Source organism: Durio zibethinus, chromosome 19, assembly GCF_047325235.1.
Source record: "Durio zibethinus cultivar Kanyao isolate XHJ-2024 chromosome 19, ASM4732523v1, whole genome shotgun sequence".
Classification (NCBI taxonomy): domain Eukaryota; kingdom Viridiplantae; phylum Streptophyta; class Magnoliopsida; order Malvales; family Malvaceae; genus Durio; species Durio zibethinus.
The window spans coordinates 7751260-7775122 of NC_143180.1; the positions used below are offsets into that span (position 1 = coordinate 7751260).

The window sequence follows — 23863 nt, forward strand, 5'->3', positions numbered from 1 at the left end:
TACCAGATAAAAAAGATGAGAATTGGTGGGGCTGGAGTAGAAGGCTATCAGCTTGTTACTATAATCAACCATGTTAGGTAGATGAAGGAGATCTCGAAAAATGACAAGAAGTCATGGCTTCACGTCCTACTTGATATTTTGTGATTTTAGTATTCTATTTCTATGTGTGATAGTTGATTTGGCCCTATTCCTTACAATCTGTCGAATCAGTCACTCTTTATTGTCCCATAAAACTATTCCTTTCTCTTTTTCTAGACTCAACCAACCCTAATTTTTGACAATTCGAGAATTCTTGAGAAAAGAGAGATTTGTAGTTTTATTGACAAAGACATGTAAGCGTATATTAATGTTTTATTTGGACCACATGGTCAGTAGTATATATATTAGTGTTTAATTTAGATGGTCGGCGAAAGAAAATTTTACTGTTGTGAAAGAATTTTTACCGTATTATCATGTCTTTTTTAAATGAAGCTTATATTGAATTGTAATCATAGATTTTGAGATAAATGTACTTTTCTTTTACTTGAATTTGAGACTTTCTTTTTCGAAAAAAGATAAATTAAAGCCAAATGCCCTGTAGATATACCAAATACTAATTTTATCTTTTAGTTTAGGGAAAGGAAAAATGTTGAGTAACATGTAGTCCCTCGTTCTCAAGAGAAATAATTAACTAGCTTACCAAATGAGAGAAATTGTTTTTATACTGTATTAAAAACAAATACATTTTAAAGTATTAACTTTAAAAATGTAAATAGTGAATCAATTATTTGCTTTATAATTGATAATATATTAAATTAATTATTATTTTTAATTAGTTATTTTTTATTAAATTAAAATATTGATTATATAGAAAGTAAAACAGGTCAGAACATGACTTTAGTTCAAACCCTGTAAGTGAGAATACAAGAAGGAAGTAGAGATTCGAGAAAGGCTAAATAGTAAAACAAGAGCCCCCTTTATGAAAGCCAGATTGGCCTTCATAAAGGGATACTTAAATTGAGATTATATTAGTTGTGCCTGCCGTCCCAATTATTTTAGTTTTTATAAATATAAATTTTCAATGAAGAATAGATTAAAAATAAAATGTTAAATAAAATATTATTAAAAAATTATGAATAGAGTAATAACATGTTTTTATAAAAGATAAGAAATTTTTTATTTAATATTTTAAAATGATATGGAAATTTTTATTTAATTTTTTAAATAGATATAATTTTTACTTAATTTTTAGAATGATATCAAATTTTTAAAAGGATTTTGAAATTTTTAACTTAATTGTAATTTTTGAAAATATATTTTGATTAAAAATAAAAAATATTTAACTAATAAATTATATTATAATAAAAATATAAAAATATTATTTTAAATTTAATATTTTATAAAATATATTTGAAACATAACAAATTTGAAATAATAACATCCTTAATTCCTAAACTTCAAGCTAAATTTTATTTTGATTTCTTCATTTGTTACATAAGATGCAAGCTAATGCCACCCACATAACATCAATTGACATTTATCATCAATTTAGATAAGTTCATAAATAGAAAAACTAAAATAGTGTAACTTTGAACAATTAAAAATCCAATGTAAGGACCAAAATAAAATTTAATTCAAAGTTTAAAAACCATGCATAGTATTAACTCTCTTAATTTATAGTTACAATATTAAAAACTAAGCTTTCAACTTATTATGTTTAAAAATTGTCCTCTTCCATTTTAATTCTTGATCTTACAGATTTATTATCATTTATATTAGTTAATTTGACGATCACCTTGCAAACATCTAGCCGTTTATTTCAAAACTTTTAAAAGGAAAAGTAAAATGATATGTTAGATTAAATTTGCAATTATGAAGAACTCAGATTTAACCTTTAAAAGAATAAAATTTTTTATTGGATTGATATGAACTGAGGTTTTTACAAATATATATTTATTAATAAATATGTTTTTTTTTTTAATCACTGCATTCATAAATAAAGAAAAAATAACTTTATCATCGAAGAGCGGACACATTCTAGTATTATATTACAATTACCCTTTACTAAACCTCAACAATCCCTATTCTCCGGGAAGACGCCCAATTTAGTAAAAATAAATTTGTTACTACAATTTTGCTTCGTAGAAAATCTATAACACCATAGAGTAAAAAAAATTGTGGAAAAGAAGTTGACATAGTTCAGGGCAGAGCTGGAGAAAGAATATGACAAAAAGTTACCTTAGATTCATGAAAACCAGCTCCTTCGGCCACTAGCAGCTTTAAGCTGCATTACTAGTTGCTCTCGCTGATCTTCTACCTCGGCATATTTGAGGCTCATGTGGAAATACCGTTCACGTAATTCTTTCAATTCTGTCTCCAGCGATGATGCCTTGCACTCACATCTATCTTCACCTGTTGACTTCTCAGGAACATCTGAATGGAAGCTTACTTCTTTCGACAACAAACTGTACACAAGCAAAATATGCAAAGATTGTTAGCATTTGTATACAGAGTAAGAATCTGATTTTTATTTATTCTAAATATTCTGATAAGGTGTCAGCATACACTTTCTGTAAGAATGAGTGAAGGGCAAAATCATGTATAAAACTATTTACTGATTACAATCAAGCCTGCTAGTTCAATACCTTTGACAGTCATATAAATTAGAAGTATAATAGAGTCGAATCAAGTCGACACACTGTCAGGCTCGATCTTGGCTTGACTCCAAAACTAAGGCTCGAAGCTCAACTCGAGTTTCATTTTTCATGTTCAAGCTCGGCTTGTAATTTAATTGAGCCACTCGAGCTCAGCTTGTTAGGTTCTATTGGGATACGTAAAAATATAAATATTAACATTACACACTATATTCTCTCATTTACTTTAATATATATATATATATATATATATATAAAAGCTCAATTAAATTCGCAAGCTTCATGAGTAGGATATTAAACTACTCATTCTTGACTCAACTCATTACTTAAGTAGCTCGAGCTCAACTTGACAATGAAAGAGGCGAGCTTGACAAGTTTGCAACCCTAATATTATAAATATGATGATTCTTTGTTTTTAATTCCTTCCACCTTCCCTTTTCTAGCCAAAGAAAGAGCTTAGCAATAGTTTTTGGCTAGCCTAATATTCCATCCACAAGAAGACACTACAGTATAGAATTAGCAAGCACACTACCTTACGCTGCAGTGGTACATAAAGACCTGAGAAATCCAGATCTTGCTATTCAAAAGCAAACTTTCTACGTTTAAGGTTGCAAAAGCACCATTGAGACTCTAGAACAAACACCTGTTCTTTCTTTTGTTTTATCTTGTAAATGGAATAAGAATATCCAGTTATTGTCTTAAACCAACCAGAATATTTGCTTAAAGGGGCCCAACATGAGGCTTTGATCTTTCGTCCAGCGATCTTTATCATATTCATATAATATGGAGCAAAAGCATCCTGAGGTCTGGAAGTAAATGTTCTGATTTTAACTACAACCCGTGTAAGTAACTACTTGTCACCATGCCACTCATCCTTTCATCATGAAACAAATTTATTAGACTGCAACAATAACTTATTGAGAAAGCACATGGTCATCAAGATGCAATTGTCGTAGCACATATATGAATTATGAAATAATAATTAAGACATAGAACATGAAAAATTCATAATTGGTAATTCCTTGTTTACTAAAATATAAAAACTATATATCCTATTTCAGATGTTAGGTTTAAGAACTCAAACAACTCCATATTGTGGATTAGGAAATCTACTTGTACCCACCTCTGAAGCTGGGACTTATACATGTCATTTGCCTCTAAAGCTTCTGCGAGTTCATTTTCAAGATTTTGAATCTTTGACAAAAGATCAACTCCTGTAACTTGGGAAGTCTCATTATTGCAGTTTTGATTGTTATCAACCTGAAACAAGAAAAGAAACACAAGATAAGGTGTTTGAGCAGTTTATTACTTCTCAGTCACAGATAACCTTTAAAAACCACTGATTGCCCAATCTAAAAGATTATGATCACCTAGCATGAATTAAAAAAAAAAAAAACCGTATAAAAATTTACCTGTGTGTGATTTTCATCTAAATGATGTTGTCCTTGGTCCATTTCGGTGAACAGCTTCCCACTTGATAGCAGGTTATTGTTCTCCCCTATGCTCTGCTATTTCAGAAGCAAAAAGTTAAAATCCTCAAATATTTTATAAGCTGATTTTCAATGAAATCAAGTACATGAGAGAAAGGAAAATTCCTTACATGAACTATCTAATCATTATTCATAAAACTACTTTTATACTCGGAATTAGGGTAAAGAAGAGACTCACATTCTTGCACTCGCACTGGTCCTGTTTAATTTGCATCAGTTCCTCTTCAAGACCTTGGGCTTTCTTCAGGCACTCTTCTTTCTCCTCCTCAAGGTACTTTATCTTCCTCTGAAATTGGCTATTTTCTCTTCTAATTTGGGCTAGCTCATTTTTCAGTGCAGCTTCATGAGTTCCCAAGGCTTCTCTTGCAGTTAAATCACCCTGCAGCCTAAGGACCTTTTCTTCAAGGGCAACTTTCCTACGTCTGCAATCATCTAGTTCAGAAACAGCTTGCTGACTATTAGAGATTTTCTGGACAAGTAGGGTTCTTTCAACCTTGAGTTCTTCATGATCTCTGGATAGCATTTGGAAAGAAGCTTCCAGCTTTTCATTTTCAAACTTGGTTTCACTGATTGTTTTTTTAAGAGTTAAAATTTCATCCTGTAGGAGTGCTGTTTTCTGCAATTGGACCTTAAGGCTGGAAATTTCTTCTTCTAACTGTTGATTCTCGTATTCAGAAGCTTTCAGTTTCAGTTCAAGCCCTCTAACAGTGCCTTTCAATTTGTCTTCATTGGATTTGACATCTTCCAATAAATCTAATAGTTTTTCATGGTCAGCCATCAATATTTCCTGCTTTTGCTTTGCAACAGCTAGCTCTTCCTTTAGCCCTTGTATCTCAGTTTCAGATTCCACCTGCAGGGCATTAAGCTTGTTCACAGATAATTTAAGTTTTCCTTGAACATCTTGTAGAGCAGCTTCAAGCATCCTTTTATCTGCACGTAAATGAGAAACTTCAAGCACAGCTTCTGATGCAGTTTTCTCCTTCTGATCCTGGGTTGCAGATATCTGTTCAGTGAGGTGAGCAACATCCTTTTGGAGGTTTTCAACTTCAGCTGTCTTCTCCAAGTACTTCTGATTTAACAGGCTCTCCTCAAGAACAAGTTTTTCTTTCTGTTTCTTGTTCTCCTGAATAAGCACTTCTAGCTCCAAATTAAGGGCTTTCTCTTTCGAGGCTATTTCTTCAAGCATTGTGGAATACTTTTCTTCAAGAGCTTCAACTTCATTAACCATATTAGAAAAAGCTTTTTCAGATTCCTTCAGTTCTGCCTCCAAGACTGTGCAATGCTCATGTAACTCCATCTTTTGCTTTCGTAATTCTCCATTTGCTTTCTGAAGCAAACTACATTCTTCAATGAGACTTTCAGAAGTAGCTTGCAGTTTGGGATTAGCAATTTTCAGATGCTCACACTCTTCTTTAACTTCTAACCACCGCTTTTGCATCTCTTCCATCTTCTGTCTCATATCAACCTTCTGTGCCTCCATTACATTTTCCAATCTTATTATCTCTTCCTTGAAATTCATTGCTTGAGATTCTGAATCTTGTAGTTCCAGACGACGAGACTCTCTCTCATCTGTCAGATACCTTAATTGTGCTTCTAGACCACATATCCGTTCCGATAACTGAACATTTTCTTCCTCTAGTTCAGACAAATGAACTTCCAGTTCCTGCTTACCACTTTCAAGCTCTGAAGATTTCTTTACTAGAATCTTGTTGGCTGAGATCTGGGAATCCATATTGCTGTTAAGTACCATCATTTCACTGCGTAAATCATCCAAGCATTTTGCAGCAACAGCACCTTCTCTGAGCATGATTTCTATATTTTCCTCCAACTGTCTTTTATCCTTCTGAACAGAAGAAACCAGAGCTTCTAACTCTTTTTGCTGATGCCTTAAAGCCTCAAGCTCATCTTCCTTTAGCAAATTGTCGGATTTAAGCTTCTCTATCTCAGAGATCTTTTCTGACAATTCCTGTCCAAGATCACTGTCTTCTTCACAAGGAGATCGTAACTCTTTTAATTTATAATCCTCCAATTTATCCAGGATGTCATCAGCACTCACTGCTGAGCCTTTGGCCTCTTTACTATATTCTTCATCACCGAGAGCACTATTTTCTCCGAAGAATTGTTTTAGCTGGACAAAATTGTTCAAGATAATCTCAACTTGCTGTTTTTGACTTATAAAATCTGTACGTTTCAAAATCTCTGAGTCATTGGAACCACAAGTTCCCTCAGGCTTTGCAAGTGAATTAAGAGCATATTGTAGCTTCAAGTCAGCTAAAGAAAGTCGAATCTGTTCATCTAACTCAGCAAGCAATTTAGAAATTTCAATAGCAGCAGGTGATTCAGAAATCCTGGATTCTGTAACGGCAAGACCAGGTTGGTCCTGACTCTCAATTTCTGTCTGTTGGTAATGCTCAAATTGTCGTTGCAGTGCCACATATTCAACCTCCTTTTCTTCTGCTCTGGCACGACATTTGGAGAGTTCACCATCAAGATAAGAAGTTTTGTCCTTGAAAGCTTCCAACTGTAGCTCAAGGTCAGCACATTTATTTCCAAGAATTACAGGTTGAATCTGTAAGTGATCAGCCGAAGGTACTTCAATAAGATGTTTTTTGTTCAGCTCATCTTCATAGTCACGAGAGGTTACTTCTGGCTCATGTCTTGAAAGAGAGTTCTTTCCTGGATGATCAGGTAAAAGAGAATTAGAGGTGGCACTATGATCCTTTCTTGATTCTTTGAGCTTGAAAAGAAGTTCCAGATTTTCATCAGTAAGCTCATTGCAATCTCTCTCAAGTTCCTGCACCTTCAGTTTCAGAGCTTCAATTTCTTTGATTAGATTAACATTACCTTCTTTTTCAGAACCCATATCCTTTAAACCTTGACCATCAAGAGCTTCAGACAATTTCATTTCCAAATTAATGATTTTTTCATCTTTTTCAGCTAATTTGCCTCTCCATTCAGCCTCACAATCCATAAGAGATTTACTCATTAGACCTTGTTCAATCTCCATTTCATGGTTCTTTTCTTCCAGAGTTTTCTCCAGAAACTGAATAGTGCTTTCCAAGTTCCTATGTGATTCATGCAGCAGCTGAAACTGGAGCTCAAGATTTCCGTTCTCTGCGTGTAACCTTCGTCTTTGGTGTTCAACAATACCAATTTCCCCATCAGAATCAGAAGATTTTATCATCTGCATTTCTGAAACTTGCTTGTCAGCATCAATTTGCTGACTGCCTTCAAATCTGACATCAGCCTTTCCTAATTCTTCAAATTCAGATTTCATACTGGAAAGGTTATCAATTTCTACTTTCTGTTTTTCTATGGTTTCTTCCAGCTCCTGAAGAATGGAAACAAGCTCAATATTTGATTCTTGGGTTTTTTTCAACTGTAAGGCTAAATTAGCATTCTCCTCTCTCTGAAACTTAATCTCATCTTCCAACTCCTTTTGAACATTGTCTGTGTTTTTAGTCTGAAACTTCAAATTCTTGGCAGCAGCCTGTTTCATCTGTGACTCCTCCAACAAGATCTTTACTTGTTTGACCTCCTCTTTCAAGCAATCACATTCTGCCTGTGCTGTTGAAAGTGCCACCTCAAGACTTTTTTGATGTTTTGACTGGTCAAAAGATTCCTTCTGCAAATTTTCCAGATCAATCATCAACTTTCGAGCATTTTGCTCCCACATCCTAGCTTCTGCCCGCAGCTCCCCAATTGTAATTTCTGCAGCTTCCAAGGGATCTTTGGATGAACCAGCATTACGTAGTGGAGAAGAGGGAACAAGACGTGAAACCCGATTCAAGTCTTCTCTATGGTTTTGAGGATGGCTTCCGAAAGTGGAGACCTTTGGAGCAAAGGAGTAGTTTGACCTGGAAGAATCATTAAAAGAATAAGATCCGTGAGGAGAACTAGTTTGAGAACCAGTTGAATCTTGTCTTCCAATTTGATTGCTCATAACCCCATTATAAGGGGAGTAATTTTCCCTGTTAAAGGAACCATCCAAGGAGTCAAAGCTATTACGTGAGTCTGATGCTGAGAAACTTGCTTCCTGCACAGATATGAGAAGGTTTCATCAGCCTCATGAAAGACACTGCACAGGTAATTAATTGAAAATGCTCAAGTTGTCTTCCAGTCTAAAGGAGACAAAGGTCCTTAAACAACTCTTTGCGCACTACAAGCCTACTATTAGTGTTTTTGTAACTCATCTTGTTTTGGGTATAGTAACTTCTATAAGTTTGAGTTGACACCATAGAAGCACTGGATATAGAAATGTTTAGACTAACTTTAACGGTACTATGTTTCACAGCATGTGCTGCAGCCTGCACATTGATAGGCTGGCAAACTTTGTAGTCACCATGAAGCCCCATGTTTGAATGCATGCAATCTAGAAAATTGTGTAAAAAGAAGTCAACTGTTCATAAAGTTCTTAAACAGTGAACAAGCAATCTGTTTGGAAACGTCAACAAGAAAAGAAGCCTGGTACAAACCAAGTGTCATAATATCTATAATTATCTATAAGTAATCAGTACATAATAATCTTGCTACAAATTAACAGTAAAGAATTTTAATTATATTCACATAAAATTACAGAATTAGTTAAAAGAACCACAAATGCAGAAAGAAAGGTTGACCAAAGAAAGTCTTAAGTCTTAACATATCCCCAAAACAACTAGGTAAGAGATCAAGGGACCATACCCTACTAGACAATTCTCCTGGATGAAGGGTACTCTCTAAATGATTACTAGATGAAGATCCAACACTCCTGGTAAAGGTACCATCAGAAACATCTGATTTGTTTTCCAAGTCATCATATTCCAGAGACCCATCCTCCAAATACGAATCTGTATCTTTCCACTGCTCATCCCTGTAAAAGATGAGGCAACTTTTTTTCACAATCATATAAAAACTGAATGTCAACCAGTGTAAGGTTTCACACATAATGGCAAACCTGAGTTTTTCTCTCGGTGTCAAGCACTGAATTTTAACCTGCAGACAATAATGAGGGAACAGATGTTAAACAATTGCATCAAATAAAGATGAATAATTGAGTCTCTGTTCCAAATCGACAACTTGTGATTGAAGAGAGAAAACAAATCAATAAATTGTCTGGCAAAAATGAGTGTATTGACCAGCAACCATGGTTCAGGTATTAAGATTCCAAAATCCGATGGAACATCAACAAAATTATCTGAATAAGCTCAAGGCAACATTGGATCAGTTTCTACATATTAATTCCTCTTCCAAAGTAACTCGACTTTAGGCTATAACTAATTTTATCTCCATAGATAACTTTCACTTTAAGAAGCACTGCTAATTTGTATCATCCACAACTCTTCAATTAGGTGTTAATATGGAATGGTAACATAACTAACCTTTAAGCTATAAAATTACAATTTGACAATGAAAAACAACACGCAATGGCAGCAAGCAATTCAAAACCACAAACTACTTTAACTTGTTCCTTCTATTTAAAAGAAAAATATCTTTCTAAAATTAGGAAAAAGGTGTTTTTAAAACTTTTATGCATCAGCAAAACAGTACAACTATTAGTTAGGCACTTAAAACGGGAATCAACTTTAGATCTCACCTGTAACACTGTCCCGTGGTTACATTTCTTTAATGGTAATGTAAGAGGAATAGAACTTTTTGAACTTATGTAGCTTGCAAGGTTAATTGTTGTCTCTCCAAGGAAGCCAGATCTAGACGATCCCTGCAATAATATCAGTTTAAGTTGATTATTTATAACCCTGAGATAAATCAAGTCCACAACAATAGATAAAGCTTCACAAAAGATCAAGTCAAAGCACCATACCATGGCAACAACAAGCTTAAATAAGCATTCATCAACCACTTTTGAAGTATCACCTTGGGCAATCCAAATAGACTCTGAAAATGTCTCTGTCCATCGACAATTTCCATTTCGAACTGATGCTTTGCTTGACTTGGTTATGGTTTTGCCAGTATCCACAGAAATAATTGACACAAAAAGCTTGTCCCATCCTTTTGGAACCTTCAAATTTTCAATTATACAAAACTGTATCAGGAAACACCTATGCACAACCAGCAACTTAACTAAACATTGACAAGCCTAAGATAAGAAAAATTATAAAAAGATATACACAACATAAAATTAAATCAAACATCTAAAACTTTGGCCTGAAAACAAAATGAACATGTTAAAAAGAAAAAACTAAACCTCAATTAAATTGTTAGTTTTGCTACTTGCTTTTATACCCTTTGCTTATTGGTCCCTTGAAATTTGTTAAAGACTTGAAAAGCAAATAGAAAAATATATAAAATATTATTTTTATTAAAAATAAGCATGTAGCTAAAATCTAAAACACATTCAAACAAAAATACTTCATTTAAAATTAAAATGGCATATTTTGTTAGGATAAGCCTATTTTCACGCACATTTTTCTTCTCACATGAATATGAATCACATTTACGGACATGTGAATCCCGCTAACCCACTTATTTGATAACTGACATTTGTGTGAACAAAATCAAGCCATAAATGGAAATAGACCCACCAGTTTGTAATTAAAATTTTTCAAATTTTTATTTTTTTAATTTTTTAAAACAACTAGTTATTTTTTGTATCAAAAGGCATTATTTACTCTTTTTTTTGTACTAATGAGCGTTCGCCTGCTTTGCACTACACAGGTGCTTAGTCAAGTAAATCACAAATTGCAAAACTAACGACCAAAGAGAGCCTAACAAATTAAAAACTATTTCTCGCATTTTATCTTTTTATAGGAATCATCCTCAAAATCACCATTTCTTTTGAATAAAATTTTAGAAAAATCCTCAAATTATTTCCAAAAATTCCACAAGAATTTGAATAATTATTTCAGGTCAATAATTTCTGGTTCACAATTAGGTAATATTTGACTAGCCTAATTTTGCAGTCCAACCAGAAAAAAAGTTAGTGCAAAAATGAAAAATTAGAAGTCAAAACGGAAACGTCAACTGATCTGACTAGAAAGAAATCTAAGCTAAAAATTTAGCCGTTCGTAGCATAATGCCAATAAAAGATCTTCATAAATAGAAATTAAAATTAAATGAAAAACCAAAAATCATTAATAAATTAGAAAAAAAAAAGATTACAATAAATAATTCTAATAAACAACCACCGCACAACGTCGTCTTTCAGCCATGATAGAAAAAATTATATAAAAAAAAATAAATCTGCATCGAATTAGCAGTGAAAACATAAATTTTTTTAAAAAGAAGGGAAACTAAAGAAGAAATCAACGGAAAATGAAAGAGGTTGAAATTTGGCAATGTAACAGCGGATTCAATTTTAACATCACATGAAGAAATAACTCAGAACCTGAAATTTTCAAAAAAAAAAAAGAACAGACCTGAAGAGCTTGGAAGCTGGAGAACTTGAAATCGAATCTCTCACCAGACTTATCAGACTTTTGCTTATGTAATCTGAACATTTTTCTTTCCTTTTCTTTGCTCAGATTTTATTTTCTGTTCCAGATTCCGTTTATTTATGGAATTTTTTTCACAGCGCTAAAGAAAATTTAGCCAAAAAAATATATTTTTATCAGTTTTTCACACGGTCTCTACTCTTTGAAAGAAGAAAGAGTGTGTATTATTAAATAGAAAATAATAAGAGAGAGAAGAGGGACAAGGCGTTAGCTGTTGTTGTTTTGAAGTTTGATAGATGTTTCTCTTGGAGCTTTATTATTCAATTTATTCGTTTAAATTTTTTTCCTTTTGTTTCTTCTGTGATAACCTTTTTCTATGCTTTATTTATGAATTCATCACTCTAACTTTTACAATGGCTTTTAATACCCCTTCCTCTCTTAAATTCCATTTTTACTTTCATTTAAAAAATAAAAATTCATAAAAAAAAGTAAATAATATTTTTAAATAATTAAAATTTTCAATAAACGTCAATTATAACATCCTTTACACTCCATATACATATGAATAATGAATGTAAAAATTTTTATTTGTTTGTTAATTTAAATTGATCATCCATATTATTATTATGACAAATAAATTTATTTATAATATATTTAACATTATTTACATAGTTGTATGTTGTCTATAGTCTTGCAATGAAACGAGGGATCAAAAACATTTTGTATTTTACTTTTTCATTCAATAATATGGAGTACGGTCAAATTTGGTTTCTTTTTTTTCAATTAATGTACTAAAAAGCCCTTGTCTTTTTTATTCCTTTTGCATTAAATTGAACTCTTTAGTAACTTAAAGAAGAGTTAAGCCTAATATGTAAGAATTCATGATTATGTTAAGAAGTTTTTTTTTTTTTTTTTACATACACCTATCAATTAATTTGACATTTATACATAAATTATTATAAACTCCTTCTATCTCATTTTCCTTGTTTTTTTTTTCAATGTCCTAAAGTTATGTCTTATTTTTTTTAATATCTAAAACTTTTACTTTTTTATTTTTTAAAATTATATTTTATGATTTTTTATTTTTTAACATTAAAAATCATGAAACTTTAATTTTATAAAAAAATTTAAAATTTAATATTAAATACAATAAAATCAAAACTTTCTTTTTAAATTTCACGAAAGTTAATAGATGACAAACATTTTAGAATAAAGAGAGTATCTATTTTTTTAATACATTTTTCACAATATCTAATTAAAACACTGTTTAATAAACTCAAAAACCTCATCAAGTAAAGTTTTCATTTTAAAAAAATTAAAGTATTAAATTATAATATAAAAATTATTTAGAATGCTACTAAAAATTAAATGTTATTTTTTAAAAGAATGATATAATTTTATAGAAACTCATAAACAATTTTTATTAAATGTTTATAAAAGAGAGATACAATTTTATAGAATTTTATATTTAAATTTTTATTGAAAGTTTTAAAAGTTAGAGATAAAATTTTATAAAAATTCATATACAATATTTTATTGAACTTTTTAGGAAAGAGAGAAATAATTTTATAAAAAAGTTATATATAATTTTTTATTGACTGAGAGATATAATTTTTATATAAAACTATTTTTAGAATTAAAAAAAGTAAAAGTTTTCAAAAAAAAAAATTACATCGTTTAATTTTGAGACATCTATAAAAGAAATGAACAAATTAAGAAACTAGGTTGAGAAAGTATAATTGCCATTTACATTTTTTTATTTGTGGTGTAAGAAATTGAAGCTTAAAACTAAAAGTTCAGCCCTAATAATTTGTTCAAAGCTTTTGGGTAAAATTTTTTACACTAGTTTTAATTAGCCCATTCCTCATGTAATTAATAATTTATATTCAAATTAAGCTTGGAAAAAAAATTAGTGATGACAAAACAGAAGATTTACTAGAAAGTTATGGTGGGCTTAACCTAATAAACCAATACCCCACATAGGGGATACTCGCTTCATTATTAAGAATGAAGAAGGAACATCTTTAAAAAAAAAAAAGAATGAAGAAAGAACAAAAAAACTTGTTTTTAGGAGAATGAGTAAATGAAATTTTGTGAGAATAGTATTATTGACAATGACATGAGTATCATAAAAAAGTAGTAGTAGTTTTATTTATTTTCAAATTCTAAAAATATTTTATTAGATAATTAAAAAGTATAAAATTGATAAACTCGATATTTAACTTAATTGATTTATATAAATATTTTTTTTAAATATAATTTTTTCTTCTTATTTTTTTCTTTTTTAAATTTCTCAAAATTATGTTTTTTTTTATACATCTAAAACTCTTATTTTTATATTTTTTTTTACTTTTTAACATTAAAAATAAAATAATTTTAATTTTATAAAAAAATAAATTTTAATATTAAATATATTAAAATTAATTTTTTTTTTAAATTCCATAAAAATCAAATAATCCCAAATAATTTAAAATAAAAAAATAATATTTAATATGTCTAAAATTAAGCTCTTAATATTTATAATTATTTTTTTATTTTTTAGTTGCTTTTTTTAAAAAAACAAGTAAAGACCCACCTCGCCCTCTTGATTTTACTGACAACTTCAAGCCAACAACCCCATGTGGAGGGGTCACCAACCTGCTAAAGTAAGGTGGCCTTTTGTTATTTACTTCCTTTAGTATGGTTTATTGGCATTGTCATCGGTTTACAAAAAAATGAAAATAGAATTTTAACTTCAACAATATGATCAATTTTTTTTTTTATATTTGAATTCAATTTTTCAAGCTTTATAACTTTTTTGGTTTCTAAGCATTTTACAGCTATTGATGGACTTGCTTTGGCCACACTGTAAATTGACATTTTCTTACGTTCCAAGCAACCTTTTTTTTAGTTTACCATATTTCTCTTAATTATTTGTTTGTTAAATTGAATTTGCACATTTCATTCTAATAAATTCTAGTTAAGGTTCCAAAGTAATGCAATGACTTATTACTACTATTAATTGATGATCATCAAGTGATACTCCGAAATTTTTTTTGTACAATTCTTGCATAATAAATTTCTTATAAATAATAAATGCCATGTATGTGTCAAAGATTCACGAATCTAATTTAAAAAAAAAAAACATATTTATTAAATTAAAAAAATCTTTGATTTATAAATCCAAAATTATTTTTTCAAAATGAGATTCCTGACATATGCATTTGGTTAAAAAATTAGTTATGATTTTTTACTCAAAAAATTAGGTTCTAAATTTCTAATCCTCAACGAGAAGTTGTAAGATTAAGCAAAAAGAAAAAAAAAAAATCAAATTTTCTATATGGGATAAGAATTAATATTGTAGACGTCAGCCCTAAATGTGATCCAGGCCTTTCAAGTCTTAAGTGCTAGTGGTATAGCTTAGGACCACGATGGTGAATAGGTTTCGTTTTAGATTTCTGGAAGCAATTTTTTAGTGTTTTTCTTGGCAGAACTTTGGGCATCCATTACGGACATTTCGCTTAACTCAGAATTCTTTAGGATTGTGTCAAAATATTTCTAAAATAGTGAAAGATTATTGGTTAATATTATATTTAATCAAAGATTTGAGAAATTAATTAAACAAAGTTGGAATTAAGCTTTGAAAAGATTACATAATTAAGGAAATCAATATAAGATACAAAAGAATCAAGAGGTGAAGACATTTTATTGGAGTAGTCGACTGCCCAGCAAAGGCATTTGACTGTCATGGTCTTCAGGAAAAAAGAAAAAGTTAAGAAAATGAACTTGGAAAGTCGGATGCCCAACTAAGGGCACTGCCTGCTTGGAAAAAATTTTTATTCGAAATTATAACTAAGGCGGTCGATGCTCTTTATTGAGAAGTCGACTGCCTTAGGAAAAAGGTTCATGAACAAAAATGCACTAAGGTAGTCGATTGCCCTAGTGCAAAAGTTGTGATTTTGAAAAGTGATCATTCATAAAGTAATTTTTAACTTATAAAAGATGAATAATTACATTTGTAATTATTCAAAAAAATGTGCTCTTAATGAAAGAATAAGTTTATTGATTGAATCAACACAATTAAAAGATCACAACCTTTAAATCAAATCTCTATAAACAGATATGAAAGCACACATTCGAAGGATGATGAAAATAGTCTGCAATGTTCTCCCTTTCACTCTCAAAATAGAAACAAGTCTTCAACTTTGTTTGTTATGGAATATTGAGCTTAAGACTAGATATTTATGTTCCTCTTCGAGGGATCGAGTTCAATGGTTTGAATTTCATTAGTGCAAGATGAATTCAAGAAAAATTTCATTGTATTTCTTAGATTATTCGATTAACCCCTTATTTCGTCTCAAGAATTTTTGAAACGAAATAAATCTTAAGAAAAATGTTCTTTGCAGCACGTTTCAAAACTATTTCTTTTTCAGCATTTGGGGTCTTTATTTGGAACGATGCAAGTCTTGAAAACCAGTCAACCACTGATGTAATAGCAAGAGTTCTTCATCAATTATTGAAGTCAACAAGATTGATTATATTCTCTCAAGTTATGACCTTCCAATCACCCCCGTTGAATCATCACCAAGTTAAACAACACAGGCTATTCGTCGAGGACCACTCTGTTATTGGATGTGCTTGTTCATCTTATTTATATTGAAGCTAATCGATAGCTTAGGTGGATGGTAATTCATTTTAAGCATGATTTTGGGATTCCATTAGATTTATTCAAAATTCAGGAATTTAAATAGCTGTCGAAATTAAATTTAGATGCTACGTACGTAATAGCGTTGCTTACGGTTATAGCAATCATGAAAATTTTTTTTATCTTGCAAAACTTTATCTAAAATACTATAATTATAGCCCAACAATTTTTTTTATAGTATTTGAGTTAATATTACTTTTTAACTCTTTAAAAAATCATAATAACATTAAAAGGCTAAATATATAGTAATCTTTCGATTATAAAATAAAGTATAAAAATTATTAAATAAAAAAAAAACAACACTTAAATGTTTTTATTCTTCTTCCAAACCAATGTTAAAAAAATACTTTCAAAATATGAAAATAATTTGATTAAGTAAAGACTTATTCATAACAAAAATCATATTAAATTATTTAATAATTTAAGGTAACGATTATGGTTAATAGGATTGATTATAAACTTAAGAATCAATGCTAGAAGGCTTAACATAAGAACAATCAATTGCTTTAGCAAGAGCAATCAACTGCCATGTACATGCCTTGAGAACAATTGGCTACCCATACTGTAGGAATAAACTGCTATGCATTTCAAAAAGATACCAAACTTTCGGTACAAAACTTAATAAAGGAGTAGTCGACTGCTTACCCTAGATAACCAATTGTTATGGTTGGAATTGACTATTCTATCGATTGCTTTAAGTCTTGAGTATTTTAGAATTAAGGAAAGCCAATTGCCCTAAGACAGTAATTGACTACTTTACTTCATAGAACATACTGGAAATAGAACTTACAAAGAGATAGCCAACTATTTTTAGGAAGCAAATGACTACTCTAGTTGAAAAGTTGTAATTTTCTGAAACATGAAAAACAATTTTTGTTGGAATGAAAAGAATAATCATTTAAATGAAGTAACAAAACTTTAATTATATAGAAAGGTATCTCTCTAATTAAAAAAAAAAAAGTGATTTTTAATTGAAACAACATAATAAAAAAGTCACAACCGTAGAATTTAATCTTTATAAATAGAAATTGAAAGCGCTCATTTGAAAGAGTTGAACAGATTCAAAAATTAATAATTCTAAAACACTCTTTCTTTTCTCCCATTCTTTCACAAATAAAAGTGTAGTTACCTTGATATTATTTATGCAAAAATTAATGTTCAAAGGTTAATATTTTTGCTTTCATAAAAGGATGCTTAATAGTTTGATATCACAAGTGCAAGGTGAAATCAAATAAGACTTCATTGTATGTTAGAGGTATTTTGGTTATATCTCTTTTGCATACTATAACTAGTAGGGATAAAATAAACCTTAAGAAAAGTGATATCACTCCTTGAAGTCAATTTTGTTTGTTTTTTTGAAGGTTTCATCTTAAGTACAAACAAGGTGTGGAAAGGTAGACTACAATTGAAGGTATAAGTAGAAGATCATTATCAACAAGTTCATGATGAAGATTTAAGCTTTTAATACCGAAAGTTTTTTAACAATCTTAAAGCTTATTTTACGTTCATTCAAACTTAAGATGAAAAGGTTCAAAGGCAAATGAAAGTGACTTTAATGTTCCAAAAATTGTAACAAAATCAATGAAACAATTAGTGAATAATGGAAATGGTTTGCATAAGGTATGCTCAAAAAAAAAAAAAAAAAAATAGGATGGTTCTCACCAAAGAAAGGTTATAATGGTTCTCATAAAAAATCAGATAAGTCTCAACCATTGTTTTGGTTTTATACATGATTTTATGGTTTAATTATTTGTTGTTACATTTATTTATTTGATGTGGTAGCAACTATGAAAGGTTACTTCTAATGGATTTTTCTTAAATTTATTTTTGGTTTTCATAATTCATGTATGCCCATCATCATGAAGTTGAATTTCAAGAAAGCCATTGTTTTGAAAGGCAACTCATGAAGTGAGTATGTTAATCTTCAAATAAGAAGATTGGTAACATAAGGAACAAAATAAAAACTATTATAGTCTATGGTTCATGAGATGGAGTTAGTCTTATTCAAAAGAAAAGACTTTAAGTTAATACCATAAAGTGTATGATATATGAAATAAAGTAATAAAATGCCTATTAAAACTTCTTAAAGGAAGAGTAGTACACCAAGTAACAACAAGTTTTACTTGAAACAAGCTTTTATAAGGAGCAATTGATTGCTTATTAAAGGAGTCGATTGCCTATAGCTTTCAAAAACAATGCATTTTTTTTTTTTTTTGAAAATGAGTCGATTGCCCTATTTCAAAAATTGAATGAATAGCTTCTGGAATGAAAGCAGTAGACTACTTGATCAAAAGAATCAATCGCCCTTCACAGAAAGCATTTTGAAAAGTAGAATTTACAATATCTAAATTATATAAAAGGTATGGTAAGTAAAATCTAATGCTATAAAATATGATAGTAAGATATTTTAAAGCATTTCAATGATATAAAGAAGGAAATGGGACAAACATTAAATTCCTTCATATTGAAACCTAAGTTAAAGCAAATATAAATTTAAAATTTATAGTATGCTTTATAAAGTTGGTTTTAAGATTATATTTTAACAAGGGCAAAAATTGCTTTGTTTAAATATGATTATAATTTGAAATGAAAATATGTTTTTGAATAAAACTATGTATGGAAAGGAAATGATTAAAACCTTATTTGCTAGGATATTTTGTCAAATAATTTAGCATGATTATACATAAATCTATAAAGCATATGATTTTATGATTAAGCATGATTAATTGATATGTTTATTGAATTGCATGCTTAACAAAATATGTCTAAAAAATTTATATTTCTAAAACTATAATCATGTTCTAATATGTGTCGATTGATTCATAATAATGATTTAATAGCAAATGATATATGTAATAGTTATGCTATGGTTTTGACAAACTATGATTTCATTATTTAGCAAGATTGGATAATTCTAAGGTTAAACATATAATTAACACATTTGCTTTATTACATGCTTAATAAAGATATTATGAAATTATCTTTTTAAAGCAGAATCATTGAATTGCTTGGAACAATAAAATATATATAGCTAGTTTTGGTTAATAGTAGAAAAATGATTTTACAACTATTATTATGAACTATATGTGATATAATTGTTCATATGAGATTGATTGCACATGTTAATTGCTTAAGATTAATAGAAGGAAGATGATAAAAATTTCTATTTGTGATAATCTTAAGTGATGCTATAATTGTTGTGTGCATAATGTGCAATGAATTAATTGTTTAAACTTCAATGTAAAAGGAAATGGATCCTATAAAATGGTGTCATCTTAAAATGGAGTCCACTAAAATGACACCATTTGGTGTTGCATAATGCTTGTCATAAAGGATTAACCTAAAATGGTTAATGATAAACTCTTGGTTAAAGACTAGGTTATAAGGCAAAGGCATGTGTATGTCATTTTAAAATGGAGTCTACTAAAATGGCACCATTTGGTGTTGGATAATGCTTGTCATAAAGGATGAACTTAAAATTGTTAATGAGAAACTCTTGGCTAAAGACAAGGTCATGAGACAAAGGCATGTATGACATTATGTCATGATCTAAACATTAGTTTTCAATTAAAAGGAACAAGGTTGGTTTCATGAACTAAGAAATAAAAACAACCCTAATGCTATATTTGGAAAATATATTAATAAAGAAAAAGAATGGAAAAAAAGTTTTATAAAAGAAAGAAATTGGTACATTTACCATTGTTTGGATAGTTAAAATTAATAAAGAAAAAAAAAAGGAAAGAAATTTTAACAACCATTGTTTGGATAAATAGTGAAAAGGAAAGGAAATAATTTATTATAATATTTTTTTCAATTATAACCTTTTTTTAATAAAGTAACATATAATATACAAATATATCTTTATACTACTTAACTTATATAAATAAATCTTTCTGAACAAAATTGAGCATGTTTAATACAATAAGATATATTAACTAGTTATTAATTTACTTTTAATTTTATGTTTAATTCAACCTTTTAATTTATTCTAACAATAATTTGGCTTATTTTGTTGTTAAGACTTGAAAAATCATAAAATATTTATAAATTGTGATGTTATATAAAATATTCATAAAAGGAAATTATCTTTATAGAAGGTGTTAGTTATATAATAAAATCTAATATCATAACAAAAATATAGATATAATAGTCTTTTCATAAAAATAAAATTTTTTGAACTTTCCCTTCCTTAGCTTTTCTCCCAAATTAAGGTATTAAAAAAGTGAAGATTAAAAGAAAAACCAAAGGTTATTGGATTTTCACCTCTTTTCTTTCCTTTACATTATGTTTGGATAAATATTAACAAAAGAAAAGAAAGGAAAGTTTTTTAAAGGAAAAGAAAAGGTACATGTACAAATTTGTTTGGATAGTTAAAATTAATAAAGGAAAAGAAAATAAATGAATTTTAACAATCATTATTTGGATAAATAGTGAAAAAAAATTTATTATAATATATTTTTTCAATTATAACCATTTTTTTAAAATAAAGTAACATATAATATACAAATATATCTTTATACTACCTAACTTATATAAACAAATCTTTCTGAATAAAATTGAGCATGTTTAATATAATAAGATGTATTAATTAGTTATTGATTTACTCTTAATTTTGTATTTAATTCAATCTTTTAATTTATTCTAACAATAATTTGGCTTGTTTTGTTGTTAAAACTTGGAAAATCATAAAATATTTATATATTGTGATGTTATATAAAATACTCATAAAAGGAAATTATCTTTGTAGAAGGTGTTAGATATATAATCAAATCTAATATCATAATAAAAATATAGATATAATAGTCTTTTCATAGAAATAAAATTTTTTCAACTTTCCCTTCTTTGGCTTTTCCTCCAAATTAAAGTATTAAAAAAATAGAGATTACAAGGGAAACCAAAGATATTGGATTTCCGTCTTTTTGCTTTCCTTTAAATTAAAAATTTATCCAAACAAAAGAAAGATTTTCTATTTTCATTGCTTTCTTTTATTTTCCTTTCCTCCCCCTCATCTCAATCGAAACATAGTGTTAAATTAAAAGTTTATCCAAACAAAGGAAAGATTTTTCTATTTTCACTACTTTCTTTTATTTTCTTTTCCTTCTTCTCCCCTCAATCCAAACATAATGTAAGTTTCTAAAAGGTTTAAAGACAGAGAGCAAATGTCAAAGTATCAAAATTTTATGACTTAACACTATATTTGGATTGAGGGGAAGGAAAGGAAAATAAAGGAAAGTAATGGAAACAAAAAAATCATTCATTTGTTTGGATAAACTTTTAATTTAAAGCAAAGAAAAGAGGTGAAAACTCAATAACTTTTGGTTTTCTTTGTAATCCTCACTTTTTTAATACCTAAATTTAGGGAAAAAGCTAAGGAAAGGAAAGTTAAAAAAATTTTATTTTTATAAAAAATACTATTATATCCATCATTTTATTAATACTAAAAACCTAATAAAAAAATCTAACCACATCACAATATTCCTATAATTTTTTCAAAACTATTTCTTTTTTCAAGTAAGTTGCATATGTTTCTTCCAATATAAAAATTTTTTTATAATTTTTTGGTGATTTGATTTTAATGAATGATTGAATATAAATAGACATATTTTTTAGGTTTATGAGATGTAATGTTTTTATGTGATTGTACTTTTTTATATTTAATAGCTTTTATATGAATATAATGCCAAAGTGATAGTATAATAAAATTTTAACAATGACTAAAAAATTCATCAATGCATATTTGTAAAATATCTTTCTGTTTCACTTGATTAAAAACCACTCATATAGCAGCAATTGTGAAGCCATACAAGATAGCAAACATATCATTATTCAGAAATGCTCTAAAATCACAAGTAATAAAAAGTTATAATTGAAAAAAATTATTATAATGAATCATTTCCTTTCATTTTCACTCTTTATCCAAACAATAGTTGCTAAATTTTTTTTTCTTTTTCTTTCTTTTATTAATTTTAATTATCCAAATAAGAGGTACATATATCATTTTCTTTCCCTTAAAAAACTCTTTTTTCCTTTCCTTCCATTTCCTTTATTAATATTTATTCAAACATTACCTAAGGAAATTAAAGAAGAATTAAAGTGCATTTAATTACAAATAAGGCTTATAGATTCAATAAATTGAATATAAAGGATTCAATAATAATTAATATTATGATTGAATCAAGGATGCCATATTGGAAGAATGTAAACATTCAAGGCAATTCTTTTATGTTAAATTGCTCAAAAAAAGTTCATATGAACTTCTTAGTGATTCTTCAAATAAAAGAATATAAAGACTGAGTAAAAAGAGTTAGAAATATGATTCAAGTTTTTTATTTAAAGAATAGGGAATTATATGACTTAGATTTCATAAAGGTTTTTATTTAAAGAACAAAAGAGGTTGAAATAAATCTATACAACAATGGTAATTATGAAATCTAATTATAAGTATTATTAAAAAAATTAAGTCTTAATATGTAACATTCAAGAAAGATGTTATAAATAATTGATTTATAATCATGGTAAATAACATTTATATATTAGTAGACATAATCTTCTTGGTGCAAAGCAATAAAGGCTGCAAATGATATTTTATAAGAAATAAAACTAATAAGACTATGGATAAAGAATATAGCCAAATATATATTTTAAAAATTTACACAAGCATGTTTTCTTACATATACTATTGTAAGTATATAAAAGCTATAAGAAAATGCTTAATTGCATTCATAGTAATTCATCAAAGTATGTGAAATTCACATGAAATTAAAAAGGTGAATTTGAAGCTGTATATGGGAATAACCTCAAAAGTTATGGATTCTAAAACAAGGTTATTAAATATGTAAATTAGTTTAAATTCTTTAAACTTAAATGAGCTTTTAAAGACATCAAAATTGATGTGATAAATTTGATTTGTGATATCATGAAACGATTGATACAAAACAAAAATAAATAAAAGGTACTAAAAGGTTTCTTTATGAAAACATAGTGTTGTAGAAGTAATTTTAGAAATAAGAATTTTTATAAGAAACTAAGTAAATTTTCAAATCTCACTATAGTAGAATGATTCTAAAATAAATCTATAGTTATGCAATAAAACAACACGAGTAAAAGAAAGAAAACTGCATAATGGAATATACAAAAGTAATTATATGTTTGATGTATTTAAAGACATACACAAAGTAAGGCATTACTTTTGTAATTGACAAAAGGGATTAGTAGATATATAACCCAAAGTTGCATTGAAATGGTCTTTAAAGTTAATGTAATGTACATTATAAATAATTCTTCAACAATAGAAGAATAGACTAATACATGTTTAAATGTATTCATAAATGGTTGGGGTAATGTTTCTTGAAATTTAGAGAAACAATATTCATTAAAGATATACTAAAATTACAATATGTATAAGTTTCTGAAAAGGCAAGTTAGGAATAAATTACATCAATAATTCCTTTAGGGCCTAAGCTAATGTATTATAAGTTGATAATGATAGTTAAACTACATTATAAAAAGATTGAAAGCCAAGTAAATGAAATCTAGACATTTTGGTGAAAGCATAGCTATGTGAAAATTGACATATGAAGTGCACAATATAGATACTTTATCAAAGATAAATGATCAAATCTTTTTTGTTAAGGAATTGTAATGATGTCTAGAATTTCATGAGGATGGGTAACAAGCTTTTTTTAT

At 28.6% G+C, this 23863-nt stretch overlaps 1 protein-coding gene across 2 annotated transcripts; it reads right to left on the reverse strand.

The window, feature by feature from the left end:
- Positions 1-1976: 1976 nt before the first annotated feature.
- LOC111310370 (uncharacterized) lies at positions 1977-11888 on the reverse strand. 2 transcript variants are annotated; one of them, XM_022909767.2, is made up of 9 exons: positions 11479-11888; positions 9924-10121; positions 9699-9821; positions 9060-9097; positions 8807-8975; positions 4302-8159; positions 4046-4138; positions 3757-3893; positions 1977-2444 (listed from the first exon to the last, which is right to left on the reverse strand). In XM_022909767.2, exons 1-9 carry the CDS (start codon positions 11557-11559, stop codon positions 2225-2227), a joined length of 4917 nt encoding a protein of 1638 aa, XP_022765502.1. In that variant the 5' UTR covers positions 11560-11888; the 3' UTR covers positions 1977-2224. The 2 variants fall into 2 exon arrangements, with proteins under 2 accessions (XP_022765502.1, XP_022765501.1); XM_022909766.2 differs by having other exon boundaries at positions 4046-4141; positions 11479-11815.
- Between the last annotated feature and the right edge of the window lie 11975 nt (positions 11889-23863).

Excerpts from the sequence above, each read along its gene's own strand:
- LOC111310370 (XM_022909766.2), bottom strand. The coding sequence starts at position 11,559 with ATGTTCAGATTACATAAGCAAAAGTCTGATAAGTCTGGTGAGAGATTC. Across the intron at positions 9,822-9,923 it reads TTAAGCTTGTTGTTGCCATG|GGATCGTCTAGATCTGGCTT; the intron begins GTATGGTGCTTT and ends ATATTATTGCAG. Across the intron at positions 3,894-4,045 it reads TAGATGAAAATCACACACAG|GTTGATAACAATCAAAACTG; the intron begins GTAAATTTTTAT and ends TTCTTGTTTCAG.